The following is an 18,741-nucleotide window of genomic DNA, read 5'->3' on the forward strand; positions in this document are numbered from 1 at the left end:
ACCCTCTCGTTCTACAGTCAATACAATCCCTTACCAGGTCCCTCTCCTCTCAGTGCCTTCTCCACAGCAATGCCAATATCTTCCAGCTCTCTCTGTCGCTCTACCCTCTCGTTCTACAGTCAATACAATCCCTTACCAGGCCCATCTCCTCTCAGTGCCTTCTCCACAGCGATGCCAATATCTTCCAGCTCTCTCTGTCGCTCTACCCTCTCGTTCTACAGTCAATACAATCCCTTACCAGGCCCATCTCCTCTCAGTGCCTTCTCCACAGCAATGCCAATATCTTCCAGCTCTCTCTGTCGCTCTACCCTCTCTTTCTACAGTCAATACAATCCCTTACCAGGCCCATCTCCTCTCAGTGCCTTCTCCACAGCAATGCCAATATCTTCCAGCTCTCTCTGTCGCTCTACCCTCTCTTTCTACAGTCAATACAATCCCTTACCAGGCCCATCTCCTCTCAGTGCCTTCTCCACAGCAATGCCAATATCTTCCAGCTCTCTCTGTCGCTCTACCCTCTTATTCTACCGTCAATACAATCCCTTACCAGGCCCATCTCCTCTCAGTGCCTTCTCCACAGCGATGCCTCTGTCTTCAAGCTCTCTCTGTCGCTCGTCAACCTCTTGCAGACGTCTCTGGATCTCCTGCGCTGCTCGCAATCGCTGCTGTTCTGCTTGCTTGTGCTGCCGGACGGCCATTCTTTTCAGCTTGCGAGCGACTCGATCGTCCAGGCCTTCTGTGGAGAGTTGATCCTGTGGCACGAGAGAGAAGGGAAATGTAATTGAACTGGACAACAGAATTTATGTTTGTTGACTTGAAGAAGGTTGCAAAAATATTTATGCGAGTGAGAGAGAGAGAAAGAGAAAGGAAATGAAGAATCTCACCTTTCGTCTCATCAGCGTGTTGACTGACACAATGCTTTCGTCAGAATCAGAGAACTCATCCACTGCAAAGGAAAACAACATCGTCAATGTTTCACTGCTAAATAAAGTGAACCTTCAACACAGACCTGCTTAACATCTAAAACAACAGTCTGCAGTCATTTCTGACAAATATTTAGCAGGGCTGTTTCGTTATTTCTCTTTGTTATTCACCAGACCATAGTGGTAAGCCCTATATTTTGCAATATCTGCTTGAAAGCAGTATAGACACAGACAGACAGAGGGGTTTCTGTGACACGGACAGAAAGACAGACAAAACCCCTTACAGTTACAGTGGAGTCCGGGTACAACGAATCTCAAGGGAGATACATTTTAGTTCTTTATATCAGTAATTCGCTGTAGAGTTTTCCCAATCACCTTCAAATGATCGTCCCATTGATCTTTCCTTGGAGAGTACAATCTCTGCATGTTTTCAACAGCTTCATAATATAATCCATAGAGAGAGGCAAACTAACAGCGGGAGGTGCATGAAAAGCGTCATTTTTCACGATAAAACTTTGACTCGCTCATTCACGGGACATAACTGCACTCCGGACTGTCCACATTGTTGAGCAATTTAGGAGACTTCACTGCCTGAGGAGAGTAATTGATTCAAACGAACGCGTGGTTCTCTATCGCGTCACTCGGTCACGGATCGGAGAAAACAAAAAAACAGTTCCAGATTTCGAAACCATGTTCGTCAGCCATTGTTTTTAGCAAGACAGACGCATGTGCACGAGCTTCGCTGACGTACATCGCAAAATGTCATGACATCACCACAACTTTCGGTTTTGGTTCGATCTGTTCCGTGCACCTCCCGCTGTTAGTTTGTTCAGAGTTCGCTCATCACGCAATATGCACTTGTGTTTGTGTATTTTTGTGTATTTGTGTCTTTGGAGACAATTATTGACATCGGTTTGTTGTAGCCTTGTGACTTTTAGAGACAAAGCGGCTCTGGGGCGATGAAAATGTGTTTGTTAAAAGAGGGGTTCGTTATGCAAATAAGTTCAAAAGGTTCGATGTAGCCGCAAAGTAATAAGTAAGAAATAGAAGGCTGTCTGCCGGGAAATCAATGGCAGTTTGTTAAAAGAGGGATTTCGTTATACCCAGGTTCGTTAAAGCTGGACTCCACTGTACACTGATACATGTTTCAAAACAAAATTCATCTTCCCTAAGCAAGCAAGAGCCAAGACATTATTTATCCACCCCTCCTTGCCACATCTTTAGCACATGAGTCAGACAAAGATAAAAGTCAGCAGCACGACCTACCGGAAGCCTTGGGAGCGATGGGTATGGGTCGGTTGATGCCGTGATGTTGGCGCTCCCCGTCTCCCTGGCCGAGCTCCTTGTCGAACACCGACGTGATCTTCAGTCCTTTGATGTCGGAGGTCAGGTTGTCGTCCAGACTGTCCTTGGACTTGGTCCTCTTGTGCTTGCCCTTTGACTTCTTGTGCTTGTCCTCTGCATGCGGTTTGGGAGACTTGTGCTTCTCTAGCATGGCGTGTTCCATGTCGGAAGCTGCAGCAGCGCTTCCCAACTTCTCTTTGGTTTTGTCGGTGGATTTGGGCAACAGCATGGCTAAAAAGGAGCGTCGGTTCTTCTCCTTCTTGGCCTCCTCCCCTTGCGACTTTTCTTCGCTCTTACGCTTGTTGACGAAATCCTTGCTCTTTCGCATCTTCACTTTGGCCGCCGACGCGGTGGTCGACTTGGGCGTCTTCTCTTTCGACTTCTTCTTTTTGTCTTTGGGGGAAGTGGGGTCCAGCTCGTTAGCGCTGGAGGTGGGGGTGTTGCTGGTGGCCGTGGTCTGTTGACGATAGTCGTCGCTGTCCGACAAAATGTCTGGTGTGCCGGGCGTGTCATAAGAAGAGCTACGCCTATCCCGAGGATCGTCGGTCAGCCTCATCCCAGGTTTCCTCTTCAGGGGACTGCCGAATCCAGGGTTGACAAACGCTGCACCCTTGCTGACCTCCTCCTCTGGCTTGGGCCACGTTTTGTCGCCAGCTATCTGCTTAGCTCGGGCTTGCTCCGCCTGCCTGATGTTTTGGATCTGTTCCACGCTGGGCAAGCTGGGGTTGACGCTGGGAGGGCTGGGCAGGATTCTCTTCCGAACGTTGTTTCTGCTGTCAGGTTGCGGCGCTGGTTCTGGTTTGGGTTTCCCGGAAGTTGCCGGCGTGTGAAACTTTTCGTCCACCTCACTCTCGTCGGCGAAAGGAATGTCGTCGATGTCGCTCACCACGCTCGGTTTGTGTGGCACGGGCAAGTCACGAACGCTCGCATCAACCGGTATCTTTTTCTTCCTCCGGAGCTCGGAATCGGAGGCCTGCTGGTCCGTGGAGGAGTCAGACCATATGGATTCTTTGTCGACAGGAATGACAGTCTTGCCCTTGGCTCCCTCCCCCTGCCCTGTCTCTGACACACTCGCTGTAGTCTTGCTGGCAGCAGAAGACACTCTGGCTGGAGAGACGCTGCTCCTGTCTGATGACGTGCTGGTTGGTGTGACTCTCTTCGCCATGCCGGGTCGGGGCAGCGCTCTGGGAACAGATGCCCTTGAAGAGTCTGACGAGGCGGCACTGGACGTGGCACGTTGTCTGGAAGATTCCGAAGAAGTCGCTCTCTGCTTCGAGGAGTCTGAAGCCGAGCTTGAAGAAGCCAGCTTGGTGCGAGCGGTGGAAGTTTTGGTGGGCTTGGGGGCTGAGAGTTTGTTACTTGTGTTAGAAGGGGACACCTTCTTTGTTGTCGGTGCTGTTTTCTTGGTGTTCTGAGGCTGCGACAATGAGATTTTGGGTTTGGGCACCTCAGGCAGTTTCCTGAATCCCTTTGGAGCATCCTTACTAATGGCGTCTTTGGGAATTTTGGGCTTGACGTCTGACACTTTGGTGACTTTGGTGCTTGGTTTGTGAGAATCTGGTGTTGTAGCTTTGGCTGCACCAGGCCTAGCCCCTGCAACAGCGGCAGGGGGAGAAGTCTGGGCGTCTTTGAACTCATCCTGAGACGTCCGTCGTTCTTCCATACTGACCTCCGGGGTGAGGTACACGCTACTCGCGTTGGTCCCTCTCGAGTCGTCAGGGTCTTGACTTTTGTCTTTGTTCTCCGCGTCTTCCGCCTGAAGAGTGCTATTCATCTCATCCTTCAACGAAGAGTTTGAATTCTCCAGGAAGGAACCGTCTCTCTCAGCGTCAGAGTAGCTCTCGTCAAGCGCCAAACTCATGGTGGTCATGTAGTCCTGCATCATGTCCTCGTCGGGTTTCACATCCTCTTCCCCGTCCCCTGGCTCCAGAAACTGTTCGTTGTACTGGATGACATCACTGAGAGAGCTAGAGGAAGAGGAACATGAATCAGAGGGTGTGGAGATCGTAATGTCCGAGCCCGACCCCATTTCCTCAGCCCCCTCCCCTCTCTTCTTCCGCAGCTTTTTTCTGTCGGTAATGAAGCGCTCGTCCATATTTTTGAACGGCTCCAGCTTGGCTTCCTCGGAGTCTGAGAGGTCTGGCATGGCCGCTACATCCTCCAAGACCTGCCTGAGAGTGTCCTCCCCTGACGTCATGGTGTTTGTGTCGTCCATGTCTCTGATACTGCGCATTACAGACTCTGTCGTGTCTTCGCTCGGTGAGCGCATTTTCTCGCCTTCTCCTTCTCTCACCCTCTCGCTCTCGGTCTCTGGCAGAGTGGTCACCCCTGTCTGAAAAATGTCACTGTTGTCGTCCTCCAGGAGATTTTCCAGCTCGGCGGCATTATCGGACAAGCCTCCCACCGAGGTTTTGTCGATGTCCACCATGAGCTGCTCCATGGCTAAACTCACGGCCATTTTGTCCTTCACCTCCTCCATCTCTTCCTCTTCATTCCTCTCTTCCCCTTCCGACATTGCACATTCCCCTTCCTCCTCTTCCTCCAAGTCTTCTACGGAGCCTTCCTCGTCGCCCGAGTCCATCTCCAGACTCTCGGAAACATCCGTGTCTCGGTTTTCCTCGTCCACATCCACCCCCCCCTCTTCCACAACTCCACCCGCATTCTCTGCACCCCCTTCTCCCTCCGCCGCTTCTTCCCCCTTCTTGTCCTTGTTGAACATGCGCCAGTGATCCAATCGCACCACTTGGGGGGGCTGGGAAAAGAAGCTGGCACGGCCCGATTGGCTCTTGACGGCCGGGCTGGAGGGGGAGGTGGTGGTGGCGGTGGTGGAGTTCTCCAGAGTGTCGGCTGTGGACTCTCCCCCTCCCCTAGTCCGCTCGCTTTCCTCCTCTGTCGCTTCGTCTGCTGAGGAGTCGCCCGTCTCATATTCTGAGTCTGCAACAGGAAAGGAGGAGAGAGGGTATCACTGTGTGTGATCAATATCTGGCTTTACTCTTTATTTTCTCTCATGAAAACTGATGTCAGCAAAATGATAGCTCACTGCTTTTGATCCACCTGATGTGTTTTGGCATGCATAAATATCTTATCACCTGAAAGAACGTCAAATTTGGACTTTGATTACATGCAATAAGCACCAAAGGCAGCCAAATGATTGTAAACAAATAATTAGAATTTTCAAGAAAAGTAGGGCCTCATCTCTCAAAAGTAACTTTTCCATCATCAAACAATACATGAAACAAACAGCTGTAATTTGATATGGAGCAAAACCATCTTTGACTAGTAACTAAATCTAAACAACGAAGTGACTGTGGTAAGATGAACAAAGTTAAAAACAAAGGATTACTGTACTCACCAATACAAAGACGACACAAGACGATTACAAATTTTCGCTTCTGGAAGCTTCATCAGAAAAAGAACACAAAAGACAACAAAAAGCAGACGCAACACGGAACGAACAGGGTTTGAAAGAAAATGGAGGGGAAACATACAAAAAGGGGAAGGAACTCTAGGAACGGAAATGAATGAAAGGGGAGAGAAGTGGTTGGAGGATGATGGCCAACCACTTCTCTCCCCTTTCATTCATTTCCGTTCCTAGAGTTCCTTCCCCTTTTTGCGTGTTTCCCCTCCATTTTCTTTCGGATGATGGCCAACCACTTCTCTCCCCTTTCATTCTTTTCCGTTCCTAGAGTTCCTTCCCCTTTTTGCGTGTTTCCCCTCCATTTTCTTTCAAACCCTGTTCGTTCCGTGTTGCGTCTGCTTTTTGTTGTCTTTTGTGTTCTTTTCCTGATGAAGCTTCCAGAAGCGAAAATTCGTAATCGTCTTGTGTCGTCTTTGTATTGGCGAGTACAGTAATCCTTTGTTTTTTAACTTAGTAACTAAATGTTGATTGTAACTGAATGGAACATTTCAAAAATCCAAATTCCATCTCATTCTACACCACCCCAACAAATATCACAACACAACACGACACGACACGCCACGCCACGCCACAACACGACACGACACGACACGACACGCCACGCCACGACACAACACAACACAACACAACAGCTCCCAACAGAAAGACAAACCACAGTCACACTGAATGAAACTAACCTTCTTCAACCTCCGTCGATGACCCCTCCTCATCCTCCTCGTCCTCATCATCCTCTACACCTCTGCCGTTGTGCAGGCGTTCGTAAGCGTCGCGGGACGGATGGCGTCGTTTTTCTCCCTCCATCTCCACGGCTTCCAGAAGATCCTCCTTGGAATGCTGGCGCTTCCAGGTGCTGGCCAATCGCACGGCTTCATCCCACGTCAGTGAGTGCGAGTCTCCTGCACCGAGTGAGTCCTTGCCTGTCTCGAAGAGGTCGTCCTCTGCACCAGACCTGTTAACATTCAGTGTTAACTGTTATGCACCAGACCTGTTAACATTCAGTGTTATGGTTAGAGCTGTGGAAGGGGGTTGGGAATAAGTTACAGAAGTGTTGTGGCTATAATAAATGATTATTATAAATTTAGCTCTGTGTAAGGAGTTACATGATATGTGTTTTTTAATGTTACTAAAATTATGTTAAATGGGTGTGATGGTCTCGTTGTTAGCGGCAAAATTAATTTCTCTGATTGAAATAGTAAAATATTGCACATGTATTGCATTGTATAATGCTGAAAAGAAAGCCACAGGTTTTGAGCTGTATTACTGAGTGGTCAACTGTCCATTAGTCAATTCATCAGAACAGTAGTGATCTTTTCGTCAATAATAATCATCCAACGAAGAATGATGGATCTCTGTGCTATATCATAGTTTCAAAAAAATAAACTAGATGCTAGATGACATGTTAATCATTTCAATCATAACGTTCAGAAGAATTAGATCAGTTTGGCTGAAACTGGAAAACTGTGTAATTATACACTTGAAGCTGTTCCTTTCCATACAGTGTGACTCTTACAGCGCTAAAAGATGCAGTGAAATAGTTTAATCATACAGCAGTATACTACTGCAGCAGTGCACAATATGAACACCAACCACACACTATGTATGTATCAATACATGCAGCATTCTCAAAGAAAAAAATGTGCAACTGTAAAAATTTCACAAGCATGTATGCACGCACGGACGCTCACGCACACACATTAAATAAACAACATCTAAACCATGAAACATTTAGCAGGTAGCACTTTCAAACCATCATTCCAATCCATACTTTGGCTTTTTTCATCTGAGCATCAAATAAGTGCTCTAGCTTGCTAACAGCAAAAATAGGGGTGAAGAATATAACTACAATGTAACACTAAAAAAAACACCTAGTGTAAAGATATGCTGTGACAGAAACATTCATGTTTTAAAAGAAAATAACCGTTTCCCGGATTGTCAAAACTGTCTCTTAGTCTTACATACATAAGTAACACACACATGCATGCACACACAATTATTCATTGTTGATGCACTCAAACACTGACACACTAACAGTAACTCACACACAGACACACGTGCACACAGACAGACAGACAGACACACACACACACACAGTACAGCAGGGATACTCAAATAACTACTGTGTTTGCAAACAGGACAGGAGTGATTGAGAAACACGAATGGAGAAGAGACACAGATTTTCTGGAAAGCATTCAAAACAATCACGTAACAAAGGAGGGCAGGGTATCAAAACAATCACGTAACAAAGGAGGGCAGGGTATCAAAAACAACGCTCAACACATCAAAGTGTTCACGGTGAAAACAACATTACACTGAAGTCAACTTAAAAAGCCTCAGAACGATTAGACTTGAAGAAAAACGACATACTTTGGGTAAAATGAAAAGAAGGCGCTTCATTCGGAACAAAAGCAAACCAACTCAAATCATCAAGAGGGAACTTGTTGCTGCTATTTACAGCTGACTGAATTTCACTCTATTCAAGGTACATTTAATGGACTCATCATGCAACATGGGTTTTGCACACCGAATCACAGCAAAAACTGAAAGTCACGTCACATAACAATGTCCACCAATCAAATTACCACTCATCCAGTATGCGCATGACCTCTGACTCGGACACATAGCCGTACAGCTCTCTGAAAATGCAAGGTACCCCAAAATAACAACAATAAGCTCTGTAAGTTTATGGCAAAATCCTCAACTGGGTTGGGAGAGAAATTAAAATAGATGAGCAAAAAATGGCAGAAGAGAAAAAGGGCTCCAGGAATGAGGTTTATTTCACATGAAAACCTGCGAGGACCTTCTAGGCCTAGATCACTAAATACATGTTTTAAGTCTGCATTGAAAAGACTTTGTGTGTGTGTGTGTGTGTGTGTGTGTGTGTGTGTGTGTGTGTGTGTGTGTGTGTGTGTGTGTGTGTGTGTGTGTGTGTGTGTGTCTGTTGCTTTTTGCGCAAATATCTTTAAAGACAATTAGGGATTTACAATACTAACTCACATGTCACAGGTCATGTGCCTTTCCATGCCTGTACTGTATTCTATGCAAATAAAACATGCTAGTCATGGCTGAAGATAAACAGTTCAAAATGCAATTTTCACTCTGACCAGTGAGTGCTTTTTAGCTCCCTTTAAAAAACGCTTTAGTCCCAAAATCAATGCATATGCAGAAGCTTATTAAAACTTCCTTGTCAGCATAATGTAAATTTGGCAGGCAAGCTACAGTAACAGTATGTCAATAAATGAAGGGGTGAAAGGTAGGGTGAACATTACACTCTGCTTGTGATATTGTCAGGATTCCGTGCTCAGGTGAATATTATAGCTGGAATGTTTCCGCCAGGTTTTTCTTTTTCTGACGACACTTACCTGTCACCCAGCTTTGAGTCTCGTCCGTCAAAACTATCTGACCCCTTTGAAAGTCTCACAGTAAAACAAAAGACTCCAAGTCAGTATTCTAACAGTACACAGGCAAAATAAGCCCTCACAGAAAAAATAAATTATCCATGCTACCCAAAATAGAAAAATAAATTGAAAAAAGAAAAGGGTTATATGAAAATCAAGAGACAGACAGACAGATGGAAGGAAGGAGGGACAGAGAGCGATAGCAAGAGAAAAGAGACCGGAGGTAGTACCCGCTCAGCTACAAATGGTCATCTCTTGGCAAGATGACAGAAGAGGTACAGAGACAAGTTCAGATACCACAAACACATGTTCTGCACACAGTCAACAATAACCACAACAACAAGACAGCACTAAAAAAAGAAAAGTAATGTGTATTGTGTAGCTGCTCTTAATATAAAAAATAAAATATCGAGCTCAACATCTTCATTGCTTGGATACTTTTTTCTTTCCTATTTTGTATTTTTTTCCTCTTGTGTGTTTGTGCATCTCAATGACAGACCGTAAGAAAAGGCCCAGCCTAAAATCTTAATCCTTGTAAAATAAAGTTCAGTCCAGTTCAGTTCAGTTCAGTTCAGTTCAGTTCAGTTCAGTTCTCTCTCTCATTCAACACCACACAAAAATCCACCAACTCCACTTACTCGTCAGACTCATCCTCCTCCTCATCATCATCACTGTTGTCGAGGATGGTGTCTGAGGACATGGACGCTCGCAGGTTGTGCTCGAACTGCTCCTCCTCCGTTTCCTCCTCCTGTCCGTCGAAGGAGATCTCGAACTCTATCCTCTCCGGCGTCTTGCTGGCTTTCTCTAGAGGCTCGTCTGGAACTTGAAGAGGAGCCGCTGAAGATGGCAAATATCTGGCAACTACAGTACAGTGTCGGAACATTCTTGTGCAGGTGGTTTGTGAACAAAATGTAAACATTCAGAAAGAGTGATGGTGGGGGGGGGAGATGGAGAGGAGAAGGGAGAGAAAAAGAGAGAATGGGAAGGAAAGAGAGTGAGAGAGATAAAGAGAGAGGCAACAAGAGAGAAAAGAGGGCAAGAGAAAGTGCATATGTGTGCGTGCGTGTGTGTGTGTGTGTGTGTGTGTGTGTGTGTGTGTGCATGCGTGTGTTGCAAGGTGGGGAGCAGAATTGGTGAATGTGTGTGTATGCCTGTGTTGCAAGGTGGGGAGCAGAATTGGTGAATGTGTGTGTATGCATGCAATCATGTGTCTGTGTGTGTGTGCCTCTGTGTGTACGGGAGTAGGTGGGTGTGTACATGTGCTAGGGCATGCATGAGCATTTAAGCCCATATTTAACTGAATAAATTCAAAGTGTAAAACTACTTACGAATGTGTTTCTTTGGTGTAGCTTGTCCATTTTTAAGCTGTGCTTCTGTTTCTTCTGCTGGAGTGATCACAGTGGTTGGAATGTTTTCCTGAAGATTAGAAACACCACAGCGATAAAAATCCTTCCTTCCATATGTATGATGAGACTACACTTTAATTTTTTACTGGAACCAAAAGGGTTGCATGATACCTTCTGCATGAGAAACCGGTTTTAAATACAAGTCTGCTTTTATCATTTCATCACAAATAACATTCTGCTACTTACATGTACATACCTAAGAATGATTTCACACCTTTTTCACCATATCTATGTGACATCATTGTGAATTACTTTAGGAACTATGTCTGCAGAGAAAAGTAAAAGACAATAAAACTAAAATGATATGACAAAACTAAAACACCACAGTTTGTTGAGAGGAATAGCTTTATGCAATGGTATTGTTCACTTCTAAGGAAAACTACCATATCTTTGCTTACCTTGGAATCTTCAGCGGCATCAAGGTTACGTTTACGTCGTGGTCGTATACGCGACTCTGGATTGAAGTGACGATAGCAGTAGAACTTGACTGCAAAGCAGAGAGAACACCATGCAGTAAAGTACAGACGCTGTTACAGACAGAAGAACGCACCCACATGTACTGTACAGAGATGTAAAACGTCCGAGTTTGGTACCCGCATGACAGAGGAAAACTTTCCCCTGTTGTGCGTCTAAATTGGTCAACTGTGTGATAATTTTATATGGAATAGGAAAGGAATACCCACAGTTTGAAGTCTTGAAAGAAGACCAACCAAAAGACACCGTTAGAGTAAAAACAATCCACGGTAGTTCGTCAGTATACGTCTGTACTTGTTGTAGCGAGAATTTGAACTGAGGGAGTATGGTGCGCATGCGTGGAGGCTCACTACCGGTAGGGGAGACTACTGTCCCACAAATGGCGCACTGGTGAAGTAGCCAAGAGTTAGCGACCTTGACCATTATTGGTTACAAGGTGCTACTCAGTCTGATACTCATCATACACAAAGTCTGATACAAACGAGCTAGTCTTACACGTACAGCTCATTAGCAGAAAGACGCTGTTACAGACAGAAGAACGTACCCACATGTACTGTACAGAGATGTAAAAACACTGACACACATACATACACAAAGTCTGATACAAACGAACAAGTCTTACACATATAGCTCATTAGCAAAAAGATGCCAGAAAACATTATGTAGAAATTTCAATCACACAGACTGCTTCTATTTCTACGTGCTGGAAAAAAACGAAAAGCAACTGATCCGCACAATTCCAAAACACTAAAACTAACTGTCTTAAGTACACAGAAATTAAAACGAAAGAAGAAGAAATCAAAACTTGACCAAATGTAAAAAGAGAGACACAGTGTAGAGACAAAGTGCTTGCTGCCGCGCGAGCTGAGAAAATTTTCCCTCTTTATCTTTGCTGCGCTGGCCGCAAAACCCCTCCGCATGGAGGTGTTTCCAGACACATCGTACATAGGGTGGACAGATGTTTTTACCTCCTCCCTCCAGTGGTCGTTCACAGGAGTAGTTGTTGAGACGTAGACCCACCCCACAGTAGTCACACTTGAGGCAGTGTCGGTGGAAAAAGACGCCCTCCGCCCCCTGACGTTCCATAATGTACACCCGCTTCTCACAGAAGTAGCAGAACTCGCTGCCATGTTGAGCGGCTAGCAGTACTGGTTGCCCTTTCTGTCAACAAACCCACAAGAGATGTGATACACAAAGGGAAGTAAGCGATCTAAATGCATACGGCATGTATAATAGAGTATGTGAGAGTTATTCAGAACCAGTCTTCTTTTTTTTCTTTTTTTCTTTTGTTTGCTTAACGCCCAGCCGACCACGAAGGGCCATAACAGGGCTGTGCTGCTTTGACATATATAACGTGCGCCACACACAAGACAGAAGTCGCAGCACAGGCTTCATGTCTCACCCAGTCACATTATTCTGACACCGGACCAACCAGTCCTAGCACTAACCCCATAATGCCAGACGCCAGGCGGAGCAGCCACTAGATTGCCAATTTTAAAGTCTTAGGTATGACCCGGCCGGGGTTCGAACCCACGACCTCCCGATCACGGGGCGGACGCCTTACCACTAGGCCAACCGTGCCGGAAACCAGTCTCCTGGCACCTGAGAGAATAACAGGCATTGGAATGAAGGAGCGACTTTCATCCTCAAGACAAGAGATGTTTATTTACACATATGAGATTAATCCATAACTATAAAGCGTACATGGCAAAACTTAATGGTTTTTGTTTGTTTGTTATTTTTACCAATTAGCATCAACTGGACTGGGTGGCCGAGTGGTAACGCACTTGCGCTCGGAAGCGAGAGGTTGCGTGTTCAGGCCTGGGTCAGGCCGCAATTTTCTCCCCCCTTTCCTAACCTAGGTGGTGGGTTCAAGTGCTAGTCTTTCGGATGAGACGAAAAACCGAGGTCCCTTCGTGTACACTACATTGGGGTGTGCACGTTAAAGATCCCACGATTGACAAAAGGGTCTTTCCTGGCAAAATTGTATAGGCATAGATAAAAATGTCCATCAAATACCCGTGTGACTTGGAATAAAGTGTAAAAAATTCCATCTCACACGGCATTAAGTCTCAGGGCTTGGAAACATGAATACACGCATGCAGAAAAAAAAAATGGGTAGCGCCGTATACTGTATGGCAGCTCGCTTTCCCCAGGGAGAAAGCAGCCTGAATTTCTGTGAGGTTACCCTCATGGACTATATAAAATCTTATCCCCCTTATCCTTATCCCAACTGTTGTTCTTTGTTGTCTCTTTAAACTTCTTCTCCGCTGTCCCTCTCTTTAAAAATAAAAACTGATTTGAAAAAGCTACTTATCACTATCAGAGGAATGTACAAAGGAAAATTTGCAACAAGGAATGGTTAACTCAGGGGTACATGGTTCAAGTTACGCACAAATACATTTATCCCCTTTCCCATTAATCTTCTTCCATTTCATCTACTGTCTATTTTCCAACATTTCTTAGGCTTCTTGTTCCTATTTCGCATTATCTAAGCTAAGCATAACGTAACAGGTAGCAGTCTCATTACCAAAGATGAGACAAAGAAGCACAGCAGACAAAGCTAAATACCTGAACACCAGCAAATTACAAGTACAGTGAAACCCCCTTTTAAGACCCCCCAATTTAAGACCCCCTCCATTTTAAGACCTTGTTTTCTCGGACTTTCTGTTCATAACCTCTGTAAATTTACCTCCATTTTAAGACCCCCTCCTTTTTAAGACCTTGTTTTCTCAGATTTCTGGAGGTCTTAAAAGGGGGGTTCCACTGTAACATTCCAAAAACTGAAAACGAAAATCTGTATATTCTCAAGAAGTATAATACCAGTCTGATCACAAGTGACAATTTTAACGAGGGCAAGAGAACACTTGAAAGTCAGCACGGCCAAATTATCACACAAACAATTAAACCAATGGAATGAAAATAGCGCAGCCATGACCCAAATCTCAAATTGACAAAACTAATGACATTCAAATAAGATCACCTTAGCAGAAGAGGACATGAGATAGCAACGTCATTCCACCTAAAGCAGCATCAGCATTTTTATTTTTTCTTTTTTCTTCTTCAGAAAATGGAGATCTACCTACTGTTAAAGGCATAGAAAGCTGATGAATATACACGCTAATTGCTTTACCCAGAGCTGGAGACAGACTAAATTAAGTTCCCTGCAAAATATTGTGGTCTAGGAGCCCTTAAATGTTGAGATATTTGAATTTTTATTTTGATCTAGATGGTCCTATTTATAGATTTGGCAACACATGTAACGTTGATGCAAGGGAGCTAACACCGCGGCTTTGTTGACATCCTCACTTTTTCAGAGGCTAGAACAAGCTGTAATGCATGTATTATGGTCCGCGCATGGTGACATATCGTCATTATATGGTCTTATGGTGCGTTTGACATCGATTGTGGGCAAACTACACTTTGTAAACACGGGAGTGCGTTAGTATGCCTTTAAAGGCAGAGTAAGCCTCCCGTAAACCATCACAGATACGGTCAGGCTTTTACACACAGTACAAACACCATTTCATTTAAACACTCACCAATTGAGAACATCCTAGGTGCCCTCCGTAAAGAGCGAGCAACTTTCAAAGATTTAATTTTGCGGATTGTCTCAAGAGACCGTGGTGCGTTTTGGCGCTAGACTAACAAACATTCTTAAATCATAAAAGAATTCTTTTTTCATCAAGACAAGATCAGTGCAATTCGAAGTTTTGAAAGTTTGAAAAAAGAAACGCCCGGAAGCAGGGTCACGCAAGGTCGTGGTTCTCGTAGCAGACGACGGTTTATGCCTATCGCCAGTTCCTCTGAACAGTCAAAAGCCATCGCGAGAGTTCTTGTGAACCACAGCTGTTTGTTTCGTGCATAGTCAGAGGTACATAATAACGTGCTATTGCAGATAAGCTCACAGCAGTCGCATTCGAATTACTAACTGATGACAGCATTGTGAAAAAGGGAAACTGGATCACACGGGTTCACGATGGCTCAGGGGGAAGATAAACCACGCAAAAATAAATTCTTTGAAAATTGCTCGCTCTTTACGGAGGGCACCTAGGATGTTCTTAAGCGGTAAGTGTTTAAATGAAAGGGTGTTTGTACTGTGTGTAAAAGCCTGACAGTATCTGTGATGGTTTACCGGAGGCTTACTGTGCCTTTAAGCTGAAGCACATACTTAGGCAAAAAAAAAAAAAAGTCTGTTTCCGGTATCCCGACCGACCCTATTTTTTCGCGCAACCCTAGACTTTTTGGGGGCATTTTGGAGAAAAAAAATAAAAGAAAAAAAATCTGTTTTTTGGCAAAATAACTTAACAAGAAGGGCAAAGCCCATACGACTCACATGCTTTACACATTTTTCCTACCAAAATACATGTGACCTTAACCCAAGGTCAAGGTCATCCAAGGTCATGCAACACAAAGCTGTTAATTCAAGACATAGGAAGTACAATGGTGCTTATTGGCTCTTTCTACCATGAGATATGGTCACTTTTAGTGGTTCACTACCTTATTTTGGTCACATTTCATAAGGGTCAAAATGACCTTGACCTTGATCACATGTGACCGAATGTGTCTCATGATGAAAGCATAACATGTGCCCCACATAATTTTTAAGTTTGAAACAGTTATCTTCCATAGTTCAGGGTCAAGGTCACTTCAAAATATGTATACAATCCAACTTTGAAGAGCTCCTGTGACCTTGACCTTGAAGCAAGGTAAACCAAACTGGTATCAAAAGATGGGGCTTACTTTGCCCTATATATCATATATAGGTGAGGTATTGAATCTCAAAAACTTCAGAGAAAATGGGAAAAATATGAAAAATAGCTGTTTTTTAGGCAACATTTATGGCCCCTGCGACCTTGACCTTGAAGCAAGGTCAAGATGCTATGTATGTTTTTTGGGGCCTTGTCATCATACACCATCTTGCCAAATTTGGTACTGATAGACTGAATAGTGTCCAAGAAATATCCAACGTTAAAGTTTTCCGGACGGACGGACGGACGTCCGGACGTCCGGACGGACGGACGGACGGACGACTCGGGTGAGTACATAGACTCACTTTTGCTTCGCATGTGAGTCAAAAATACATTTTGTTTGAAAAAAAAAAAAAAAAATCCCGACCTACCGACCCTATTTTTTGGGCCTATGTTACCGTAAACAGACTTTTTTTTTTTTTGCCTTATGCAAACTGTAACAACCCAACTTGAGCAGACCTAGCTCCAAGAACCAACAACAGCAAATGAGCCAGAACAAACTCAAACCCAAGAAACAAACTCCAACAAGCAGAGACCATAACAAAGGGAACTCCAAGAAATATTGATCTGAAAGCCAAAACTCCCAAGGGCAAACTCACGCAAGAACACTGTGAGATAGACTGAACTCCAGTCAAATAAAACTCCAATCCGAACAAAACAGAATGTTGTTCATTCAATGCAGTGCATTACCTTGATGACTCAGATTAGTCAAAGGAGAGGCACTAATCTTGCTGAAATATGCCATGTATTCAAGCAGGATGCCTGTTTCTTTAGAAAGCTGCCACCTAACTCCCTCAAAATATTCATGCAGTAACAAATACAGATAGACACATTAGTATGAATGGTGTAAAACGTTTACTTCTTACATATTGGTTCTTTTTCAAGCAATAAGGTCATATAAATGATCGACTACCTCAAAACATGTTACATGTACCAACTTCCAAGCTATCAGAACGTGGTTTCAAGTCTCCTTTCTTCTTACAAAATACTGGAGAGAGAAAAAAAAAGAATTGGGAGAGGAGATAGTTCAAACCCCAAAGCAATCCCCAGAACTTGGGGAAGACAGCAAGCAATGCAATATCCAGTCAGTTCCTTTTCACGTGTTTATGCTATCAAACTCACAAGGCTTTTTTTATACTATCGTATTCCTCAGAGTCAATGCTGGTTTGAGAAAAATTCAAGATGACTTTAGACAAAGTTCGGCAGCAGTTACAGTCACAGAGAGGAAAACTCGCAGCATGTTGAGAAGAATCCCCACGCCCACACAGAGACGTATTCGGAAGCAAATCCCTGCTGAGAAGAGACGAACCTCCCTCTCCGTCTGAGGCATAATTTCCGACATAACAACCACAGATCAAGCGCACAGGCGCCGTCCCTACCATGCGACGAACGGGAGGTGGGGCGCCCTGGTCCTCGTTGGACCGGAACTTAGCGACGAGGACTTCAGCCATGGCAGTGACGCTGACACTGCCGGTGTCACCTGGCGGCTGCTTGTCACGACGCTGGCCGACGGCAGCAGCGGCGGCAGTGCCCAGTGGGTCCACCTGCAGTCTGTTGGCGATCTCCTCCATGGGCAGTTTGTTGTACTTCATCAGCTCCACAGCTTGGTGCTGTGAACAAAAATATACAGGCATAAAAACATCTTGCATCATTAAAATCATACTGTGATAATACTTGGTGCTGTAAACACACGCACACACATGCATCCCCCCCCCTCCCCATGTACACACACACACACACACACACACACACACACACATACACACACACACTCACACACACACACACACTCACACAGACTCTCACACACACACACACACACACACACACACACACACACACACACACACACACACACACACACACACACACACACACACACACTTGTTCACTCCAATTACCTGTCCATCCCTGAGTTTCTTGGATCCCAGCTGAGCCTCCTCTCCGTCCTCCTTGTCCTTTCTCTGCAAAAACCATAACTCCTGCATTGCAGACCGTCAGTCTTGTGCTTGCAATAATACAGTCTAACACAGGACTCCTTCATTAACATATTTGCCAGGCATGCATCACTGCAGGTAACAAAGTTGAAAGGGTGTACTTGACACTTAAACAAACAACATGAAAAGTCATCAAATATTCCTCAATGTCACATTATTTCAACCACAAAAGTATTAGAAGTCTGAATTTCTGGTATAGGAGAGAAAAACAACAACTCTGATACTAATTTAGTGTTAGGCTAAACTGGATTTCCAAAGCTTTTGGTTTTATTTTTTGTCTTGAAAAGAAATTGTCTGACCCCGATCCTACCAACCCTTTTCAATATCTTGGAAAAAATGTTGAACCATCATGAACATTGTAACATTGATACAATACATACATTATCCTTTCAGCTGAAAGCCACTGCAAAATAAATCACATTTCCTCATGAATACATCTTCAACAGCCAGGTACTAAAGGCCAAGATACACCATCGGTTTCGCCCATACGTTTGAGACCGACCGCCCGAAACTGACCACAAATCGACCGTGTGGCATCCGAACCATAAGTCGCACACGATTGACAGCATCCGCCTCGGCCCGTCCGTTCCAAATACAGCTGGATCTATTCCGAACGGATGGCAAGCATCCACCAGCCAATGAGCGCACGTCTTTCAGTTAACACTCACTTTGTAAATGGCGGTCAGTTCAGCATCAAAACTTGCCGATTCGGAATCGAAATATCTCATCAACCTGAATCTTGGAATATTGGCTACGAGTTGGAATCTATGGAACCATGGAAGTAAAAACTACAAAAACCAGCAACATCGAGACCTGTTCCTGCTGTCCATGCAGCAGACTTCCATGTCAAATGTGGGGTAAAACGACCTTCACCTCGTACGTCTCAGGAGCATGGTGTGGCAAGCGTTCCGTTCCTCTGAGACGATCAGGTCTAACCCGTCCGCCTCAAACGCACGTGCGAAACCGATCGTGTATCTTGGCCTTAACAGGCGCTCAAGTGTATCATCTAGTCTCAACTGCCAGCATCCATTAAAAG

At 44.7% G+C, this 18,741-nt stretch overlaps 1 protein-coding gene across 1 annotated transcript in view; it reads right to left on the reverse strand.

The window, feature by feature from the left end:
• Window positions 1–18,741, reverse strand: part of LOC138961530 (F-actin-monooxygenase MICAL3-like) — a 101,001-nt gene that overhangs the window by 10,306 nt on the left and 71,954 nt on the right. Inside the window, exons 15-24 of the mRNA XM_070333184.1 lie at window positions 17,610–17,672; window positions 11,926–12,118; window positions 10,882–10,970; window positions 10,406–10,493; window positions 9,716–9,914; window positions 8,262–8,315; window positions 6,360–6,631; window positions 2,187–5,198; window positions 882–943; window positions 545–749 (exon numbers count right to left, since the gene is read on the reverse strand). Coding sequence (XP_070189285.1) covers window positions 545–749; window positions 882–943; window positions 2,187–5,198; window positions 6,360–6,631; window positions 8,262–8,315; window positions 9,716–9,914; window positions 10,406–10,493; window positions 10,882–10,970; window positions 11,926–12,118; window positions 17,610–17,672 — 4,237 coding nt within the window. The remainder of the gene's footprint in view (window positions 1–544; window positions 750–881; window positions 944–2,186; window positions 5,199–6,359; window positions 6,632–8,261; window positions 8,316–9,715; window positions 9,915–10,405; window positions 10,494–10,881; window positions 10,971–11,925; window positions 12,119–17,609; window positions 17,673–18,741) is intronic.

The sequence above is a fragment of the Littorina saxatilis genome, linkage group LG3, assembly GCF_037325665.1.
Source record: "Littorina saxatilis isolate snail1 linkage group LG3, US_GU_Lsax_2.0, whole genome shotgun sequence".
Lineage (NCBI taxonomy): Eukaryota > Metazoa > Mollusca > Gastropoda > Littorinimorpha > Littorinidae > Littorina > Littorina saxatilis.